Raw genomic sequence first — 20276 nt, 5'->3', positions numbered from 1 at the left:
CGTCATAACATAGGAACAGCAAATAAATAAACAAACGAAAGTCGTGTAAAAACAGTGATTCCAGGGAAACATTATAAAAATAAAATAAAAAAAAAAAAAGCTGAGGACCAATTTCTGGTCCTAAAGTCAATGATGAACTGATATGACCGTGTGTAGTCAGCCATCCTCACTGACAAGACACACGTGTTCCCGTCTCCTCCTCCGTGTGATTCAGACCTTGGCCTTCTTCTATTAATACATTCCTGGCCCCGTGCCGCTATCGGCAGATTCTGGGAGACAGATTTGTTGTGAAGGAGACACATCATAATCCTGATGTCCTGATCAGGACTGATGGCTTTGTCACTCTTCAGTCTGAAGATGGGGGTAGATATCTGAAGGTGGTGGCATCTTTGGATTAGTCACCACATATAGTGAAAGCCGTGGTGCCTGCGGGGGAACCTGAAGTGTGGATGCCAAGAAGAAACACCACAACCCTCAACGTTCATCACAAACTGGAAATACTCCAAAATCATCTTAAAGGAGAAGCTCCAGACCAATATATTTCTTCTAAGTACAGCAACTACATGATCTGTGGGCAACCTTAGAGATTTATGGCAGATCTGCCATGAAGAATACGACTCTGCTTTCTGAGACGGTAGTTATTCCTCTCTGTGACTCTGGGTTTGGTAAGCTGCATGGCTAGAGCAACACCAAATGCCTCCACAGCCCATCTTTAAAGGCACCATATATCCATAAGTGGAGCTTAAAGTGGTTCTAAACTCAAAACACTTTGATGCATTTTCTGCATCGGCCCTAAGCACTTACTGGACTCCTCTCAACGATCCAGCGCTGTCCCATCTGCAGCACCGCTCTCCTCCCTTCCTGAGGAGACACAGAGAAGAGGGAGGCCATAGGCTTCTGCTGCTGTCAGTGAGGAGGGAGCAGGGTGTGGCTTGTTAGCACTGTGTGTGTTTATAGACACACACAGCACAGCTAGGAATAGCACAAGCATGGATACCTTCTTATCTTATCTTCTACCTACCCAGCTTGCTAAGGAGGCACCAGGAGCAGGGAGAAGGGGACAGCCCCAGCGGGGGACTGCCAAAGAGGAGGTAAGGGGCCGCTCTGTGCAAAATCTTTGCACACAGCAGGTAAGTATATCTTTTATTTTAAGATAAAAAACTGAAATAACCTTTATAACGCTTTAAAGTTTACCCGTCATGAGGGAAATAGGGGAGCTGCCATGGCTGACCTAACTGTCAAAAATTGCTATTGTTCCTGGGAGTTACTAACCTAGAACCAGCACTGAAATAAAAACTCCTGACCTCGCTCCAACTTATTTCCTGTACGCTTATTGCAGGTATGTACCGGAGAAGTATTAAGCTAGGGACAGCCAGGTATATGGCATTTTAAGAAAGAAAGCCGCCATATTTCTCCAATGACAGGTGAACTTTAAAGTGAAAGAACAGCCTTTTTATAACTATTATTAAAAATGTTCCCTTCCTCTTCTCTTACCTATCTTGTATAAAAAAGCTCGGTGTACTTACCTTTTTTCAATCTGCTCCAGTCTGCTCACATGATTCCCTCAATACAGAATGGGACTCATCTTCTAAACATCGACCTTTCCTTGCTGGTTCTGGTTGAGGTACTCCCTTATGACTGCCTGTTTGACTCACATGCTGTACAGTATGGAGTCCACCATTTCTGGTAAGCCTGCCAACCTTCTCATTTGTTGATTGCACCTAAAGATCAAGTTTTCATTCACTTTGAAAAACACAGAGACTTTTTTATGCACATAATTTCTTATGATGGACCATCTTACTGTATTTATCCATGAACTTTGATTTATTCTGAACAGTATTCTTTTTTTTATTCGCTTTTTCCACTTATTATTACTATTTTCACATCATTGACTGTTTATTTATAAGATACATTTATTTATCTCTTTGAACTTATAGGTCCGCATTTGGATACGATTTTTTATTTGTTCACATTTGGAGTGCCACAATATTGTTTTTATATGTTCCATTTTGCACTATATGTCTAGTGGAGTGTTGGCAGCTTAACAGTTTCTATGCGTAATTTTTCTATTTTTCAGCAGCAGCAGAAGACCACACCGGGTGCCACTCATGTCAGCTAAGAACAGGAAACTGAGGCTTCAATTTGCACAGGCTCACTAAAATTGGTCAATAGAAGATTGGAAAAACATTGTCTGGTCTGCAGGGTCTCGATTTCAGATGCAACATTCAGATGGTAGGGCCAGAATTTGGCGTATACAACATAAAAGTATGGATCCATCCTGCCTTGTATCAATGGTTCAGGCTGGTGGTGATGGTATAATGGTGTGGGTGATATTTTCTTGGCACACTTTGGGCCCCTTAGTACCAATTGAGCATTGTTTAACCAATTCCCGACCAGCTTACGCACATTTACTGCGGCACAATGGCGCCGCTGCTCGAAATCCAGTACATATACGGGGTTCCCTTTAAGAGCTGCCAGAGGGCGCGCACCTGCTGCACGGCAGGGGACAAGGTCCCCGCCGGCCATGTGTGATCGTGTGCAGGAGAGCCAGCATGGAGATTTGTGTGTGTAAACACAAATCCCTGTTCTGTCAGGGGAGAGGAGACATATCATTTGTTCCTAGTAAGTAGGAACAACAATATGTCTCCTCCCCTACCTACTCAGTCCTATTCCCATACAGTTAGAACACACAGAGGATATTTATAGCACTGATCGCTGTATAAATGTCAATGGTCCCAAAAATGTGTCAAAAGTATCCGATCTGTCCGCTGCAATGTCACAGTACCGCTAAAAAATACAGATCACCGCCATTACTAGTAAAAAAAAATAAATAAATAATAAAAATGGCACAAATCTTTCCCATAGTTTGTAGACACTATAACTTTTGCGCAAACCAATCAATATACTCTTATTGTGATTTTCTTTTACCAGAAATATATAGAATATATATTTGCCTAAACTGATGAAGAAATTTGTTTTTTAAAAACATTTTTGGGGATATTTATTATAGCAAAAAGTAAAAAAATCTTTGTTTTCAAAATTGACGCTTTTTTTTGTTTATAGCGCAAAAAATAAAAATCGCAGGAGGTGATCAAATACCACCAAAAGAAATGTCTATTTGTGGTGAAAAAAAGGACGCAAATTTTGTTTGGGTACAACGTCGCGTGACCGCGCAATTGTCAGTTAAAGCAACGCAGTGCCAAATTGTAAAAGGTGCTCTGGTCAGGAAGGGGGTAAAATCTTCAGGGGCTGAAGTGGTTAAAAGCACGGCCTACCTGAGTATTGTTGCTGACCATGTCCATCCCTTTATGACTAGTGTACCCATCTTCTGATGGCTACTTCCAGCAGGATAATGCACCATGTCACAAAGCTCAAATCCTCTCACCAGCGGTTTCTTGAACATGACAATGAGGTCTCTGTACTCCAATGGCCTCCACAGTCACCAGATCTCAATCCAATAGAGCATCTTTGGGATGTGGTGGAATGGGAGATTCACATCATGGATGTGCAGCCAATAAATCAATTGCGTGATGCTATCATGTCAATATGGACCAAAATCTCTGAGGAATGTTTCCAACACCCTGTACCGAATAAAGTGGCCGGTGAGTGTATATATATGATTTTTTTTCTTTGCAGTCAATTTTAATGTTCTTAGAAGATGAGGACTACTGAAAAACTACCACTGCAAAGTTTGTACTGATTGAACCACAGCTGAATCCTTTTGGGATGGCTTTGGGGCCCCCATATATCTCCCGGCTACGAGAGACAGATGGAGAACAAATACAGGTTCTCATTAATGTTTCATGATGCTGTTGTGTCTCCAACGCCCAGGAACACTATAATCCTTTCAATTCATAATACATAACCTGGGACAATGGCTCAGAATCTTCCATGTTAGGCTAATTGTGCTTCTAGAGCCAAACACAGGATAACAACTTGAGGGAACAGTTTTCCAGATGCTGCAGAGCTAGAGCTGCACGATTCTGGCTAAAATGGGAATCACGATTTTTTTGCTTAGAATAAAGGTCACGATTATCACAACATATCATCTTTCACATTATACAAAAAAAAAAAATGGGCTAACTTTACGTTTTTTTTTTTTTTTTAATTCACTGAAGTGTATTTTTCCCCAAAAAATTGCGTTAGAAAGGCCGTTGCGCAAATACAGTGTGACATAAAATATTGCAAGAACCGCCATTTTATTCTGTAGGGTCTCTGCTAATATATATATATATATGTGTATGTATGTATGTATATATATATATATATATATATATATATATATATATATATATATATACACACACACACACACACACACACACACACACACACACACACACAGTGCCTTGCAAAAGTATTCACCCCCCTTTGCATCTTTCGTGTTTTGTTTCCTCACAACCTGGAATTAACATGGATTGTTTGAGGATTTGCATCATTTAATTTACAGAACATGCCCACAACTAAGAATTTTTTTTTAAACCAAACAACAAATAGGACAAAATAACAGAAAAAGTCAATGTGCATAACTATTCACCCCTCTAAAGTCAATACTTTGTAGAGCCACCTTTTGCGGCTATCACAGCTCCAAGTCACTTTGGATAAGTCTCTATGAGCTTGCCACATCTTACCACTGGGATTTTTGCCCATTCCTCCTTGCAAAACTGCTCCAGCTCCTTCAAGTTGGATGGTTTGCACTTGTGAACAGCAAACTTTAAGTCTGACCACAGATTTTCTATTGGATTGAGGTCTGGGCTTTGACTAGGTCATTCCAACACATTTACATGTTTCCCCTTAAACCACTCAAGTGTTGCTTTAGCAGTGTGTTTGGGGTCATTGTGCTGCTGGAAGGTGAACCTCCGTCCTAGCCTCAAATCACACACAGAGTGGTTCAGGTTTTGCTCAAGAATATCCCTGTATTTAGCACCATCCATCTTTCCCTCAACTCTGACCAGTTTCCCAGTCCAGACTGCTGAAAAATATCCCCACAGCATAATGCTGCCACCACCATGTTTCACTGTGGGGATGGTGTTCTTTGAGTGATGTGCTGTGTTGGGTTTGCGGCAGATAAAGCGTTTTCTTTGATGGCCAAAAAGTTCCATTTCAGTCTCATCAGACCAGAGCACCTTCCTCCATACATTTTGGGAGTCTCCCACATGCCTTTTCGCAAATTCAAAACGTGCCATTTTGTTTTTTTGCTGAAAGTAATGGCTTTCTTCTGACCACTCTGCCATAAAGCCCAACTCTATGGAGCGTACGGCTTATTGTCGTCCTATGTACAGATACTCCAGTCTCTGCTGTGGAACTCTGCAGCTCCTCCAGGGTTCCCTTAGGTCTCTGTGCTGCCTCTCTGATTAATGCCCTCCTTGCCCGGTCTGTGAGTTTTGGTGTATGGTCGTCTCTTGGCAGGTTTGCTGTTGTGCCATGTTCTTTCCATTTGGTTATGATAGATTTGATGGTGCTCTTAGAGATCATCAAAGATTTGGATATTTTTTATAACCGAACCCTGACTTGTATTTCTCAACAACATTGTCCCTTACTTGTTTGGAGAGTTCCTTGGTCTTCATGGCAGTGTTTGATTAGTGGTGCCTCTTGCTTAGGTGTTGCAGCCTCTGGGGCCTTTCAAAAAGGTGTGTATATGTAATGACAGATCATGACACTTAGATTGCACAAGGTGGACATCATTTCACTAATTATGTGACTTCTGAAGGTAATTGGTTGCACCAGAGCTTTTTATGGGCTTCCTAACAAAGGGGGTGAATACATACGCACATGCCAATTATCAGTTTTTTAGTTCTGAAAAATAGTTTTATGTATATATTTTTCTAATTTTACTTCACCAACTTAGACTATTGTGTTCTGATCCATCACATATAATTCAGATTAAAAAAACATTGAACTAAAGGCTGTAATGTAACAAAATAGGTAAAAAGCGTAGAGGGGTGAATACTTTTGCAAGGCACTGTACATATGTTTGGAGGTTCTAAGTAATTTTTTAGCAAAAAAATATTGATTTTAACTTGTAGGCAACAAGTGTCAGAAAAAGGCTTAGTCTTTAAGTGATTAATGTGCCCTCATTTACAGACCGAAGTTCATCCCTTTGATCTAAAAGAACCAAATGAAACAAAGTTTATAGTTATCTCAGCGCTGAGCAATGTTGATGAACATTTTTTTTTCTTCTTTGACAGCTCTGAGTAGAGAACGGCTCTGCACTTGTTAGAATCGTGGAAATGCCCGATTAAGATCGTGAGGGGGTTGAATCGAGATTTTTTAACTATTAGTTAATTGTGTAGCTCTATGCAGAGCTACATGCAACAGCACATCCTGCTAGCTGGTAAATCTGGCTGTCTAGTATGGAAGTCTTAAGCTGGCATAGATGGGTCAATTTTCTCATTCAACCAGCTGGTTGAAAGAAAAAAAACTGACCTGATTCCCCCATCCACATATTCGAGCTGGAGCATGACAGCTATGGGTTGTTAAAAACAGCAAGCCTATGCCTCATGTGGGATGTGCAGGAAATCTGAAGACCAGGTACCCTTGTGACCCTCTTCTAGCTGTCCGATCTTCAGATTTCCTACCCATAGGCATAGGCTAGGTGTTTTTAACAACACTTGGCTGTCATTCTCTTTTTACCTTATATCATGTATGTATGAACAATGGGAATTTATAAGATGAAATGCATGCTAGGTATATGTGCTATAATATTGTTCTCTTATACATGTCCCATATTTCAGAAAACATACAACAGGCGCCCCTGAAGACATCTGTTCGAACTGCGTCATCTAAAAAAACCTCAAGATTACATGTTGGTCCATAGACCTCAAGATTACACAGGCCATCCCTGAAATCGCGGCTGCGAAATCACAGTAAAATCGTGCAAGTTTCAAGTTGCGGCAGTGTGAAAGGGGCCTTAGTGGATACTCCCTGACAGGAAGAATCAATGAAGCGAAGAGTAAGCACTCGTACTAAGTGCGAAATGCGTCAGGTGATTCCTGTATGTTCCTGCTGTAGTGTCTTGTACATTCTATGATCCAGTTTTTCATTAATAAAGGCACTTGTTATCTTGTCCGGTGTGCGGCTATCCAGATCACTTCGCCCACCTCAGGAAGAATCAATGAACTACCACAGCACTCCACAGCGCTATGACAGTTCATTGAGAACTACAATACGACAGCTGCGACGGATGTGGGGGACTTGTAGTTCATTCATACACAGAGCCGTGTGAATGAATGACGCAGCCGTGTTAAAAAAACTGACAGCTAGTACAGGAAAATTCTTCCCGTAGTGCTGTCACAGGGAGTGTGGGGATTGGGCAGTAGCTGCAGCATTGGGAACATGTTACATATTCCCAAAAATAAACTTATCCTTTAAGGCCTCTTGCACACTGCTGCCTAAAATCGCAGTGTTTTCAGACATACAGGCAGATTTTTTTTTACTGCTGTAAATGCAGACAATTGTTTTCAATGTGCCTGTACACACAGGCACATAAACATATGCTGCATAAAGATCTGTTATAAAAACTTACAGAAATCTGCAGTGCTGTCATTATTTTTGTGTGCATGCGCCACACACCCACTGATTAAAATAAAGCTAGAAGAATTTTCACGCATTTGTGTACCCATACACACAAGTGTTATACAGCCAATCCTGGTGTTTTTCTGCCAGGAATGTCAGATGTTCATACAGCAGCAGCATGTGCAGAGCAGCATCTCCCGCAACCTCTCACCTTGTGCCTTGCTACAAAGTTACAATGTACAGTCTGAGTAATCACTGCGGAAGAGAAGACTGAGCCAATGCTTTCTTTTGCCTGTAGCAGACTGAGGACATAATCTCAGCCTAGGAAAAGTCACCTGGCTGAAGGACTGCTATTTTAGATTACAATAATATTTCCAGGAATAAATTCAGTTTCTGAAAGGTCTAAGTTACGGATATGATAAGGATAGGGTTAGGCTGACTAGAAGGATAGGTGATGCACAGAGAACATGGGTGATTATACTTACATTCAGATTTTTTTTGGTGCTGTAACATCCTATGATGGGTTCTCACTGTGGAAAATAATTAGTTGCCACCAAATCATACAAGGCGCCGAGTCAGATACCAGCTTCAAACCCACGTGTGCCCATAGGAAGCACTGACTTTGCTGCTAATGGCATCTGTGTGCTCCCTTTTATTCTCCTATACGGCACTAGAAAAATGAACCAAATTGGTTGCTATGGGCAACAATAACAGAAATCCCCTCCAAAGACTTATGATCATAAAGCACGGAGAGATACCAAAGCCCCAACAAAACCAACCACTGCTAGAGAGGTCTAGGGAACCACCAAATGCCTTCTACTGTATCAGATCAATGACACCCACGAGCCGATGACAATTTGTTTGCAAATTTCACATTTAGCTCTGCGCATCTGTCAAGCAATTAGCAGTCTGAGTCATTAAAGCGATCCTGCAATTGTGACTGTACACAGTCTGGCATGAACCCAGGAGGCGACAGTGTGCTAGATTGGCCACAAGGTGGCACTGCAGAATCAGAAGGCTGGCTGTGTCACATTAACTTTGATGTGACTTGATGCTACAATCATCTCAGAATTCAGCCATAGGCTCATATTATTTCTAAACAGACGGGGAATAAACACCACAATTCCAACATCTGTAGTGAGACACCACTGCCTGCCGCAACCTTTTTGAACACATACTGGTGTTGGTTAGGAGTGTATAAATTCAGACTTTTCTGTCTACAGTATATTTCCTGGAAACATTTAAAAAATTGTATTGGTTAAATGACACACATATACACATACATATATATATATATATATATATATATATATATATATATATATATATATATATATATATATATACATACATACACAAATATTATATTATATATACACACACACACATACAGATGCACACAGTGCCTTACAAAAGTATTCACCCCCCTTGGCTTTTTACCTATTTTGTTACATTACAGCCTTTAGTTCAAGATGGATCAGAACACAATAGTCTAAGTTGGTGAAGCAAAATTAGAAAAATATATACATAAAACTATTTTCAGAAATAGAAAACTGATAATTGGCATGTGCGTATGTATTCACCCCCTTTGTTATGAAGCCCATAAAAAGCTCTGGTACAACCAATTACATTCAGAAGTCACATAATTAGTGAAATGATGTCCACCTGTGTGCAATCTAAGTGTCACATGATCTGTCATTACATATACACACCTTTTTGAAAGGCCCCAGAGGCTGCAACACCTAAGCAAGAGGCACCACTAACCAAACACTGCCATGAAGACCAAGGAACTCTCCAAACAAGTAAGGGACAATGTTGTTGAGAAGTACAAGTCAGGATTAGGTTATAAAAAAAATATCCAAATCTTTGATGATCTCTAAGAGCACCATCAAATCTATCATAACCAAATGGAAAGAACATGGCACAACAGCAAACCTGCCAAGAGATGGCCACACATCAAAACTCACAGACCGGGCAAGGAGGGCATTTTTCAGAGAGCACAGAGACCTAAGGGAACCCTGGAGGAGCTGCAGAGTTCCACAGCAGAGACTGGAGTATCTGTACATAGGACGACAATAAGCCGTACGCTCCATAGAGTTAGGCTTTATGGCAGAGTGGCCAGAAGAAAGCCATTACTTTCAGCAAAAAACAAAATGGCACGTTTTGGGTTTGTGAAAAGGCATGTGGGAGACTCCCAAAATGTATGGAGGAAGGTGCTCTGGTCTGATGAGACTAAAATTGAACTTTTTGACTAAAGAAAACCCTATGTCTGGCAAAAAAACCAAAACATCACATCACCCAAAGAACACCATCCCCACTGTGAAACATGGTGGTGGCAGCATCATGCTGTGGGGATATTTTTCAGCAGTCGGGCTTGGAAACTGGTCAGAGTTGAGGGAAAGATGGATGGTGCTAAATACAGGAATATTCTTGAGCAAAACCTGAACCACTCTGTGTGTGATTTGAGGCTAGGACGGAGGTTCACCTTCCAGCAGGACAATGACCCCAAACACACTGCTAAAGCAACACTTGAGTGGTTTAAGGGGAAACATGTAAATGTGTTGGAATGGCCTAGTCAAAGCCCAGACCTCAATCCAATAGAAAATCTGTGGTCAGACTTAAAGACTGCTGTTCATAAGTGCAAACCATCCAACTTGAAGGAGCTGGAAGCTCCTTTTGTAAGGAGGAAGTCATAGTGCAGAGCCTCATCCTTATCTCCAGGACACAGTGCAGAGCCTCATCCTTATGTTCAGGACACAGTGCAGAGTTTGGACCTTATGTCCAGGACACAGTGCAGAGTTTGGACCTTATGTCCAGGACACAGTGCAGAGTTTGGACCTTATGTCCAGGACACAGTGCAGAGTTTGGACCTTATGTCCAGGACACAGTGCAGAGTTTGGACCTTATGTCCAGGACACAGTGCAGAGTTTGGACCTTATGTCCAGGACACAGTGCAGAGTTTGGACCTTATGTCCAGGACACAGTGCAGAGTTTGGACCTTATGTCCAGGACACAGTGCAGAGTTTGGACCTTATGTCCAGGACACAGTGCAGAGTTTGGACCTTATGTCCAGGACACAGTGCAGAGTTTGGACCTTATGTCCAGGACACAGTGCAGAGTTTGGACCTTATGTCCAGGACACAGTGCAGAGTTTGGACCTTATGACCAGGACACAGTGCAGAGTTTGGACCTTATGTCCAGGACAAGAGTGCAGAGTTTGGACCTTATGTCCAGGACACAGTGCAGAGTTTGGACCTTATGTCCAGGACACAGTGCAGAGTTTGGACCTTATGTCCAGGACATAATGCAGAGCCTCATCCTTATGTCCTGTACAGAGTGCAGAGTCTCCACCTTAATAGCAGAAAATAGCGCAGCGCCTCCTCATTATGTCCGGGACACAGATCAGAGTCCCCACCCTATGACCAGGACACAGCGCAGAGCCTCCTCGTTATGCCCGGGACACAGGGTGGAGTCTACTTACCTCCAGGACACTGTGCAGAACTTCATCATACACATTCTAATGTCTGGGGCAGAAATACAGAGTCTCATCCTGATGACCAAAGGATAATGCGGTGTGACAATGCAAGGCCATGTCATTGTGTAGATAAAAGGGACACTAGGATTGCATGTATGCAGAGTGTGGGGCTCTGGAATATCAATTGTGAGTGGAGAAAACAGTTTGCTCTGGATTTTGGCATTACCGGCTTGGGTTCTGGAATTTGGAGATTGAAAAGTGCTTTTGGGGGGGAAGAAACCTCCAAATCAGTGTCCACGTCTTGCAGAAGACCAGCCAGCTGAGTGTGCTGGTGGGCACACTGATTATAATGAAGGACTTAGGCATAGTTCAGAGCTCCCCTTAGGACAATGTTTCTCGACTCCAGTCCTCAAGTATCCCCAACAGGTCATGTTTTCAGGCTTTCCATTATTTTGCACAGGTGATTTGATCAGTTTCACTGCCTTAGTAATTACCACAGCCGTTTCATCTGAGGAAAATCCTGAAAACATGACCTGCTGGGGATACTTGAGGACTGGAGTTGCGAAACATTGCCTTAGAAGACAGACGTGCTCCACCCAAGAGACAGTACTCCATGCTGGAGGAGAGATTCTGCGTTCATAGGATTAGGAGAGTTGAGACGGCTAGGTGAGTCTGGCAGAGTTTGAGAGGCTAAGATGACTAAGCAAATCCAGGGGACTGAGGGAATCTATACGTCTTGGAGGAGTGAGAGAGCCCAAGGTGCTAGGAAATCCCCTACTATGAGGCCAGGGTGTGAGCCCATGCAGGGTGCTGCAATTAAAAGGCTAAGAGAGCTGGACGAGACATTGTGAGGGACCAGAAAATAGCCAGGGTTGTGGCCTAAGTAGTGGCACTACCGAAGAAGGAGCCAGGAGGCTCGGCATGTTCCATTAGCTGTTTTACTGGTGTAAATCCCCTGCATGGGGCAACTGTTCTGTTTTGAACCTTTGTGCAAGTTTGTTTAAAGGGGTTGTAAAGGTTCATGTTTTTTCACCTTAATGCATCCTATGCATTAAGGTGAAAAAACACCTGTCAGTGACCGGCCTCCGAGCCCCCCCCCCCGTTTTACTTACCTGAACCCTCGAACTTCTTCCACGGAGATGCGCTGTCTCTCGTCCCAGGGTTCTTGGCTCTTTTGGCTGGATAGATTGATAGCAGCGCAGCCATTGGCTCCCGCTACCGTCAATCAAATCCAATGACGCAGGCGCCGGGGGGGCGGGGCCAAGTCCTGCATATGGCCTCTATGGACGCAAATGCTGGACTCGGGAGCGCACCCGCAAGGTAACCCCCTGGGAGAGTGCTTCTCCCAGGGGGTTATCTGATGTGGGGAGGAGCCGAGAGAGCTGCCGGGGGACCCCAGAAGAGCAGGTTCAGGGCCACTCTGTGCAAAACCAGCTGCACCGTGGAGGTAAGTATGATATGTTTGTTATTTAAAAAAGAAAAGAACAAACCTTTACTGTCACTTTAATAAAAGTGGGTTGGCAAGCACTAAAAGCACAGTTCGAACCGCAATGGACTCATTAAAAGTGCTTCTACCACTAAGCTAATCACCCCATATCATGGCAGACACAAAATACTGTTCAGTGGGCAATTAAACTGACCAAAATGATACAGATCACAGCTGATCTTTTCCGAGAGCCCCGTATTTTGTTGACCTGTACACAATGCAAAGACCTGAGCGGCCAATAAATAAAGTCCACTGCAGCACTGATCAAAAGCAGCACAACAAAAGCAAGCAGCAAACATTGAGCCCATTTCTGAGCCTTGCAGCCGCTGAACCGCTAGACTGTAAACCATCTATCTGTTCCACCTTCACCCCAAAATCTGTATTTGATTTCCTGTAATTTCACTTGTACAATACAATAAACTTTGAATGGCTTTCAAGCACTTGATTGCTTGCTGTATAATGCAGGAGACTTTAAAACTGCATTTGTATTACTCCTAGTACAGAGAGGACACACTGGGAAGAACATCTGTTAGTCATCACAGCATGGTCTGTCTTGATTTTAATCCACCATCATGTTCCCAAACCATAGAGGTCCTTCTGACCTTAGACACAAATAGTGAAGGATTATGTGAATTTCAAGGCCTCTAAAAATGACTGACCTTGTCTCTTAATCACGGAGATCCAGGCAGATATTGAAAGACAATTTATTCTAGGTATGTGTTTAATGAATAGGATTACATATATTTTTATATTAAATTAGCATAATATAAAAAGCAGTATTAAACCCAAAAGCAAACATTTACTATATTGCAGCTTAATATTTCTTAGATAGATGTGATGGCTGCATTCATTTTCTTTTTTTTAGGCTTTTTTCTTCTATTTTCATCGGGTGATCTGACCAGCAGGTCTGTTTTTTAAAAAAAACAAGCTCTCCTTTAAATGTAGCAGATTAGAGGGTTGAGACAAACCACTTACAGGGGTGCTTATAATGATCAGCTTTTATTTATTCATGTAAAACCTTTATCCCAAAAGGAAAAAAAAAAAAAAAGTTGCTGTAACTGAATATAACGTGTTATCTGGAGTTTGGCTTCAATTTGTTAGTGTATCTAAATCTGCAAGTACAGCTTCCCCCCCCCCCCCCAATTGGCAATGCAGCCATGCAACGTTGCCCCTGCGCTCCTTCACCCAGAGTGGGTACACTAATACAGGTCACCAGGTGAAAACAGAGGGAAAAAGCCTAGGAAAAGAAAACAAATGCAGCCACCACATCTAAGGATTGGTAAGCTGCAATATAATACATTTTTGGTTTTGGGTTTAATACCTCTTTAATATCCGCTTCCTGTCATCCCCTACACAACATCACACAGACTGGAAGAGGGAGGGGCAGAGATCCAATCAGGGCTCTCCTGCTTTCCATCTCCCTCCCTGAACATGCTAATTAGAAGAGAGAGCAGAGGGACGATGTCATCAGTGTACTTTCTGTTCCTTCACAGGCTGGGTTGGTCTGATAATCCAAGAAGAAAAGGGAGGTCACCTGCGTAGCCATGCTGGCCGTCAGAGGTGTCTAGATTACAACGGTGGCTGAAGAACATTTCACATAACTGTATTTGACCTGTGGATTTAGCTGACTGCCCTGCACTCTCAGTACACAGAATTAGGAATTATGGCTGAGGGATCTCTGTGTCTGAATACAGAGACATATAAGAGGCCAGGGGCTGGCCCAGCCTGCCATGCTCCACCTAGGACTAAAATCACATATCTGGGAAGACTGATACTAAACAAGGTAAAACACCATGGTTAAATGTAGTGGATTTGTAGGAAGCACATACAAATAGATATATTCCCAGTCTTGTAAACTGTTCTTGTTGCCTGTACTGGCCAATGGGGTCCTAGCCTAAATATCACTTGTACTGGCCAATGGAGACCTAGCCTAAATATCACCTGTACTGACCAATGGGGACCTAGCCTAAATATCACCTGTACTGGCCAATGGGGACCTAGCCTAAATATCACCTGTACTGGTCAATAGGGTATTAGCCCAAATATCACCTGTACTGGTTAATGGGGTTCTAGCCTAAATGTCACTTGTACCGGCCAATGGGGTCCTAGCCCAAATATCACCTGTACTGGTCAATGTGGTCCTAGCCTAAATATCATCTGTACTGGCCAATGGGGTTCTAGTTTAAGTTTCACCTGTACCGGCAAGTGGGGTCCTAGCCTACATATCACCTGTACCGGCAAGTGGGGTCCTAGCCTACATATCACCTGTACTGGCCAATGGGGTTCTAGCCTTAAAATCACCTGTACTGGCCAATGGGGTCCTAGCCTACATATCACCTGTACCGGCAAGTGGGGTCCTAGCCTACATATCACCTGTACCGGCAAGTGGGGTCCTAGCCTACATATCACCTGTACTGGCCAATGGGGTTCTAGCCTTAAAATCACCTGTACTGGCCAATGGGGTCCTAGCCTTGATATCACCTGTACTGGCGAATGGGGTCCTAGCCTAAATATCACAGAAAGAATCAGACAATTGGACTAAACATTCCAGGACAATGATAGTTCGGTGGAGTACCTGAGTTGACTGGCACACACGAGCCATCGACGGCCTCCATATATCCTTTCATACAGTGACCGCATTCCGAAGAGTCCTTAGGACAGGGATCTCTCTTATCCAAGACGCAGTTTATACTTTTACATTTCGGAGTGTCTGAAAAACATAAAAAACAGCATCTTAATAAATTGCTGCATCAACTGCTATAGATTATACAGTATATATCAATAATGAAGAGCAACACCAGCCAAAGAAGACTTGTTTTGCCTAGAGTAAGACAGGGTGTGACCCCCCCCACCGGGTCTTTACTGCCATCTGGGCCCCAGTGAGGAAATTCTGTCCCATACTTGGCACAGCCATGGCAGGCTAAACTCAAATCCGAAGGTAAAAGCCCTGCATTTTTCAGGGAAAAAAAAAAGTCCTTGCCAGCAAAAGCATTTCAGGAAAGACCAATTCCTGCTTCTGTATATAGTGAGATTGGCCTTACCATGTGCTGAAATACTTCAAAACAAAGGCAACATGGGAGGTTAGCATTAACAGAAAAGTAGTCAATGTTGCAGTAGAAACCAGTACACCACCAGCATATCCCTTTAACATATGCTAGATAATCCAGTTCAAAAAACCTGGCAAGAAGCCATAATCCATGCAACAAGTTGCCTGTACGCTCACTGCAAAATATTACAGGACCAGGGCGGGGGTGGGGGGGGGGATTCTGGGAAACCCTGTAGGGAAATAGAAGTATGAAACAGTCTAGGACACCATAGCAAATAATACCTAGATACAGCTTCATTAAAATACATAAGATTACAATGCCCGAGATTACATTACAAAATGACTTGTGTAGGAATTTTTTTAGCGTAGTTTTGTTCTTGCAGAAATGTAGCATTTCTTATTTACTTTAATTCTTATGAATATATAGATATATATACACACACACTGTATATATATATATATATATATATATATATATATATATATATATATATATATATATATATATATATTACATTGCAGTGGGATTCCCCTGTCACTGCAAGGGTTAAAGGCTCATTTCTATGTAGGGTACCAGTAAAAAGCAGTTTTGCTCATTTTATCCTTCGCTTATTCGGAAGTCAGCACTCGCCCCTGCAACGTTCTGGGTTATGAGCAGGCCCCTTGGCGTCCTCACTTACACCCCTTTCACACTGAGTGCCCATGCCGTTAGCATTAAAGCGCTGCTCGTTTTAGCGGCGCCATATCGCTGTTTAAGCAGAGCTTTTGCGCCGCTTTTCGGACACTTTTACCCCCCAAAAAAGGGTTAAAAACTCCTGTTTTGCGGCGCTTTCAAAGAGCTTTTCAGGCACTTTGCATCTGCTGCCCATTCATTCCAATGGGCAGGGGCGTTTTGGGAGCTCTAAATACAGCGCTCCCAACCCGCCCCAAAGATGCTGCTTGCAGGACATTTCAGGACGTCCCGCAAGCCGCCCCAGTGTGAAAAGTCACACTGGAGTGAATGGGAGGCGGTTTTCAGGCGCTTAGCAGAGGCTATTTCCAGCAATAAAGTGCCTGAAAACCACCCCAGTGTGAAAAGGGTCTTACAGAGCAGGACTGACGGTCTCGCATTGTATGTGATGATGTCACAGCTGGGAGCACTGGCCAGAATGCTGATGAGAAGAGGCTGTGGGGGAACGGTCACATTAAAAAAGGCGCCTGCAAAAGTGGGGGATTGTATGTGCTTTTTACCAGTACCCTAGGCAAAAATGAGCATTTGACCCTTGCATTGGTAGGAGAGCACTATGGCAAGAGTATTTATTTTCTACAGGCACTTATATAGCGCTGTTTTGTTTTTTTTGTTTTTTTGTTTTTTTTTACATTTCCAGCTTTAAAAAGTGTTTTTTTTTTTTATATTGGTCTTGGGTTTAGTGTTCAGATTAGGTTTGTGTGACTCCAGCAGAGAGTAAACCTTGAATATAATCAAAATGTCCCCCACTATAGGACGTGAGGGCCACTCTAAGTCTCGGTTCACACATGGGCAACACGACTTTAACGCGACTTTGTACCGCAACTTCAACGCGGCTTCAGCGCGACTTTGGTACGACTTCGGCAAATTACGAGGCGACTTCAAGTCGCCTCCATGACGGGCGACTTCGCTGGCGGCCCCCCCCCACCGTACCAGGCCGCATGCCCTCAACATGGGTGGGTGCTTTGGGGCATGGGGGGCGCAGTGTGCGCCCCCCCCCCAAAGCACCTTGTCCCCATGTTGATGAGGACAAGGGCCTCTTCCCGACAACCCTGGCCGTTGGTTGTCGGGGTCTGCGGGCGGGGGGCTTATCGGAATCTGGGAGCCCCCCACCCTATGTGAATGAGTATGGGGTACATGGTACCCCTACCCATTCACCTAGGGGAAAAAAGCGTCAATAAAACAAACAGTACACAGGTTTTTTAAAATAATTTATTAGGCAGCTCCGGGATCTTCTTCCGACTTCGGGGGTCCTCTTCCGACTTCGGGGGTCTCTCCGCCGTCTCCTCCCGGTGTCCGCATCTTCTGCCGGCTCCTCCGCTATCTTCTGCAGCTCAATTGCTAGCGGTGGTCCGGACTTCTGCCTTCTTCTTTTCTTCCAGAGATGTTGACACGACGCTCTCTCCAGCTGGAATGGTCTCTGAACGCTCCGCAACGGACTTATATAGGCGGTGACCCCGCCCCCTTATGAGGTCACTGTCCCAGGGCATGCTGGGGCTGTGCCGTCATAAGGGGGCGTGGTCATCACCCGGTGACCACGCCTCCTAAAACGTCACAGACCCAGCATGCCCAGGGACTGTGACGGCATAAGGGGGCGGGGTCACCGCCTATATAAGTCCCTTGCAGAGCGCACAGAAACCATTCTGGCTGGGGAGAGCGTCGTGTCAACATCTCTGGAAGAGAAGAGGGAAGAAGATGATCCAGAGGTCCGGACCACCGCTGGCAAAAGAGCGCCAGAAGATAGCGGTGGAGCCGGCAGAAGATGCGGACACCGGGAGAAGACGCCGGAGAGACCCCCGAAGTCGGAAGAAGATCCCGGAGCTGCCTAATAAATTATTTTAAATATCTGTGTACTGTGTTTTTTATTGACGCTTTTTTCCCTAGGTGAATGGGTAGGGGTACCATGTACCCCATACCTATTCACATAGGGTGGGGGGCCGGGATCTGGGGGCCCCCTTATTAAAGGGGGCTCCCAGATTCCGATAAGCCCCCCGCCCGCAGACCCCGACAACCAACGGCCAGGGTTGTTGGGAAGAGGCCCTTGTCCTCATCAACATGGGGACAAGGTGCTTTGGGGTGGGGGGGGGGCCGCAGCGCGCCCCCTTCCCCCAAGGCACCAAACCCCCCATGTTGAGGGCATGCGGCCTGGTACGGTTCAGGAGGGGGGGGGCGCTCGCTCGTCCCCACCCCCATTCCTGTCCGGCCGGGCTGCGTGCTCGGATAAGGGTCTGGTATGGATTGGGGGGGACCCCCCACGCCGTTTTTTCGGCGTAGGGGGTTCTCCTCAAGGTCCATACCAGACCCAAGGGCCTGGTATGCCCTTGGAGGGGGAACCCATGCCGGATTTTTATTTAAAATTTGGCGCGGAGTTCCCCTCAAGATCATCTGAGCACAAGTCGCATGCCGAAGTCGGATCATGCGAGACGGCGATCCGACTTTGATCCGACTTCAATGATAGTCAATAGGCTGAAGTCGGATTAAAGTAGTACGGGGAGTACGCTCTGAAGTCGGAGCGACTTCAGTAGTGTCTATTAAGACGCTAGCGTTAACTCCCATTGAAACTATTTCTGGAGCGACTTGGGGCGACTTGAGGGCGTACAAGTCGGATCCCAAGTCGCCCCAGTGTGAACCGAGCCTAAGGAGCTCCAACAGATAGATCTGAGATTTTACCTATATACATTACTGCATCACTCTGGGCAGTCACACAGAATCTGCTCCGGACGCCATCTTCCCACCCACGCCTGCGACAGTATGGTGTTCTGTGCAGAGACAAGAGGCGATCCAATAAATGAGTCTGTTACACAGCAAGCATCTGTCTTGTGTCTCCTGGAGATGGGGAACTCTCAGCAGCAAAGCCTCATCTTTCAGTGCCAGGCGAAAGAGCTGAGAGTTATTGGCAGCTGGTGATACTCAGAGGCCTTTAACTCTTTGATGGGATACCTAGAGAGCGGCATCTGAAACCAGCAAGGTTAGCGCCGGTGCAAACAGACTTTCTTTACGTCAGACCTGCTTCTCTCCACATGGAAGTCAATGGAAACAAAAAAGTAATTTAAAGGGTAACTCCACATTCATGGAAAAAATATAGCAAATAAGCTTATTCAATTGCTACCAGTGTGGATAAAAATCAATTAATTTATTTTACAAAAATAAAAAAAAAAATGTATTTAAATCTGATTTTTTTTTTTTTTTTTTTTTATCAAATTTTTTTGAATAAAATGCTGGCTGGCAGTAAAATGCCTATTAGAAGGTAAAGGGTGCAATACCAGTTACTGAGGCCAAGGGTGTACATACTTTGTCCATAGTACAGCATTACATCTATTGAGATGGTCATTGGATAAATTATTGAAAAGGTAACATTTTCTTGCGTTTTTTTCAACTACATCACCTTTATCTGTAAGTATTGTTTGAAATATAGATCCATTAGTCTGAAGGCAAACAGCTTCTGCTATTGCTCTCTCTTTAGAGAAGCTATATTTGGCTTTGACATCAGTGCTATGGGTACATCCTGTATAAAATGTTTATCTGTAAGCAAAGATTTTATATTACTGGTAAAAAATTGTGTTGAAAAGTATATTTGGGCACAGCAGTGATGCAGCATATAACTTTCCGCTGATCCCCGCTGAGCAGGCTGATGGCTTGTCCGTGTCCGCGCTGCTTATGCAGAGCAGACACAACCCGTTCTCCTCTATGGGTGGTTGGATGTAAATGGACTGCCTGTCTGTTTACACCCAACTGCCAGCCAATCCAATCCACTAACACTGGCTGGTGTTAATGGACATGTCTCTGTTGACAACCGCCACTCCATAGAGGGCAATAGAGGATTTGACCATCCCCTCTTAAAAAACTGATCGGTCCTCCCGTGTGAAAGGGGCCTAAGGTCAAGTCACTGGCCAGCTGAGTGGCAGTCAAGTTAGGTCTATAAGTAAATTGTGAACTTCCTCTTATCCACAATCATTCTGAACCTTTTTAACATGGAGGAACCCTTGAAATGACTTTCTGGTCTCGGGTAACCCCTACCAATAATTAC

The 20276-nt window shown here is 44.0% G+C and overlaps 1 protein-coding gene across 1 annotated transcript in view; it reads right to left on the bottom strand.

Annotated features, from left to right (window-relative positions):
* NPDC1 (neural proliferation, differentiation and control 1) overlaps positions 1-20276 on the bottom strand; it is a 151885-nt gene that overhangs the window by 39362 nt on the left and 92247 nt on the right. Inside the window, exon 2 of the mRNA XM_073599938.1 lies at positions 15052-15186. Within this exon, the coding sequence (XP_073456039.1) occupies positions 15052-15186 (135 nt within the window). The remainder of the gene's footprint in view (positions 1-15051; positions 15187-20276) is intronic.

This window comes from Aquarana catesbeiana, linkage group LG09 (genome assembly GCF_042186555.1).
Source record: "Aquarana catesbeiana isolate 2022-GZ linkage group LG09, ASM4218655v1, whole genome shotgun sequence".
Lineage (NCBI taxonomy): Eukaryota > Metazoa > Chordata > Amphibia > Anura > Ranidae > Aquarana > Aquarana catesbeiana.
The sequence above is the reverse complement of the archived record's forward strand: the minus strand, read 5'-3'. Positions and strand labels throughout refer to the sequence as shown.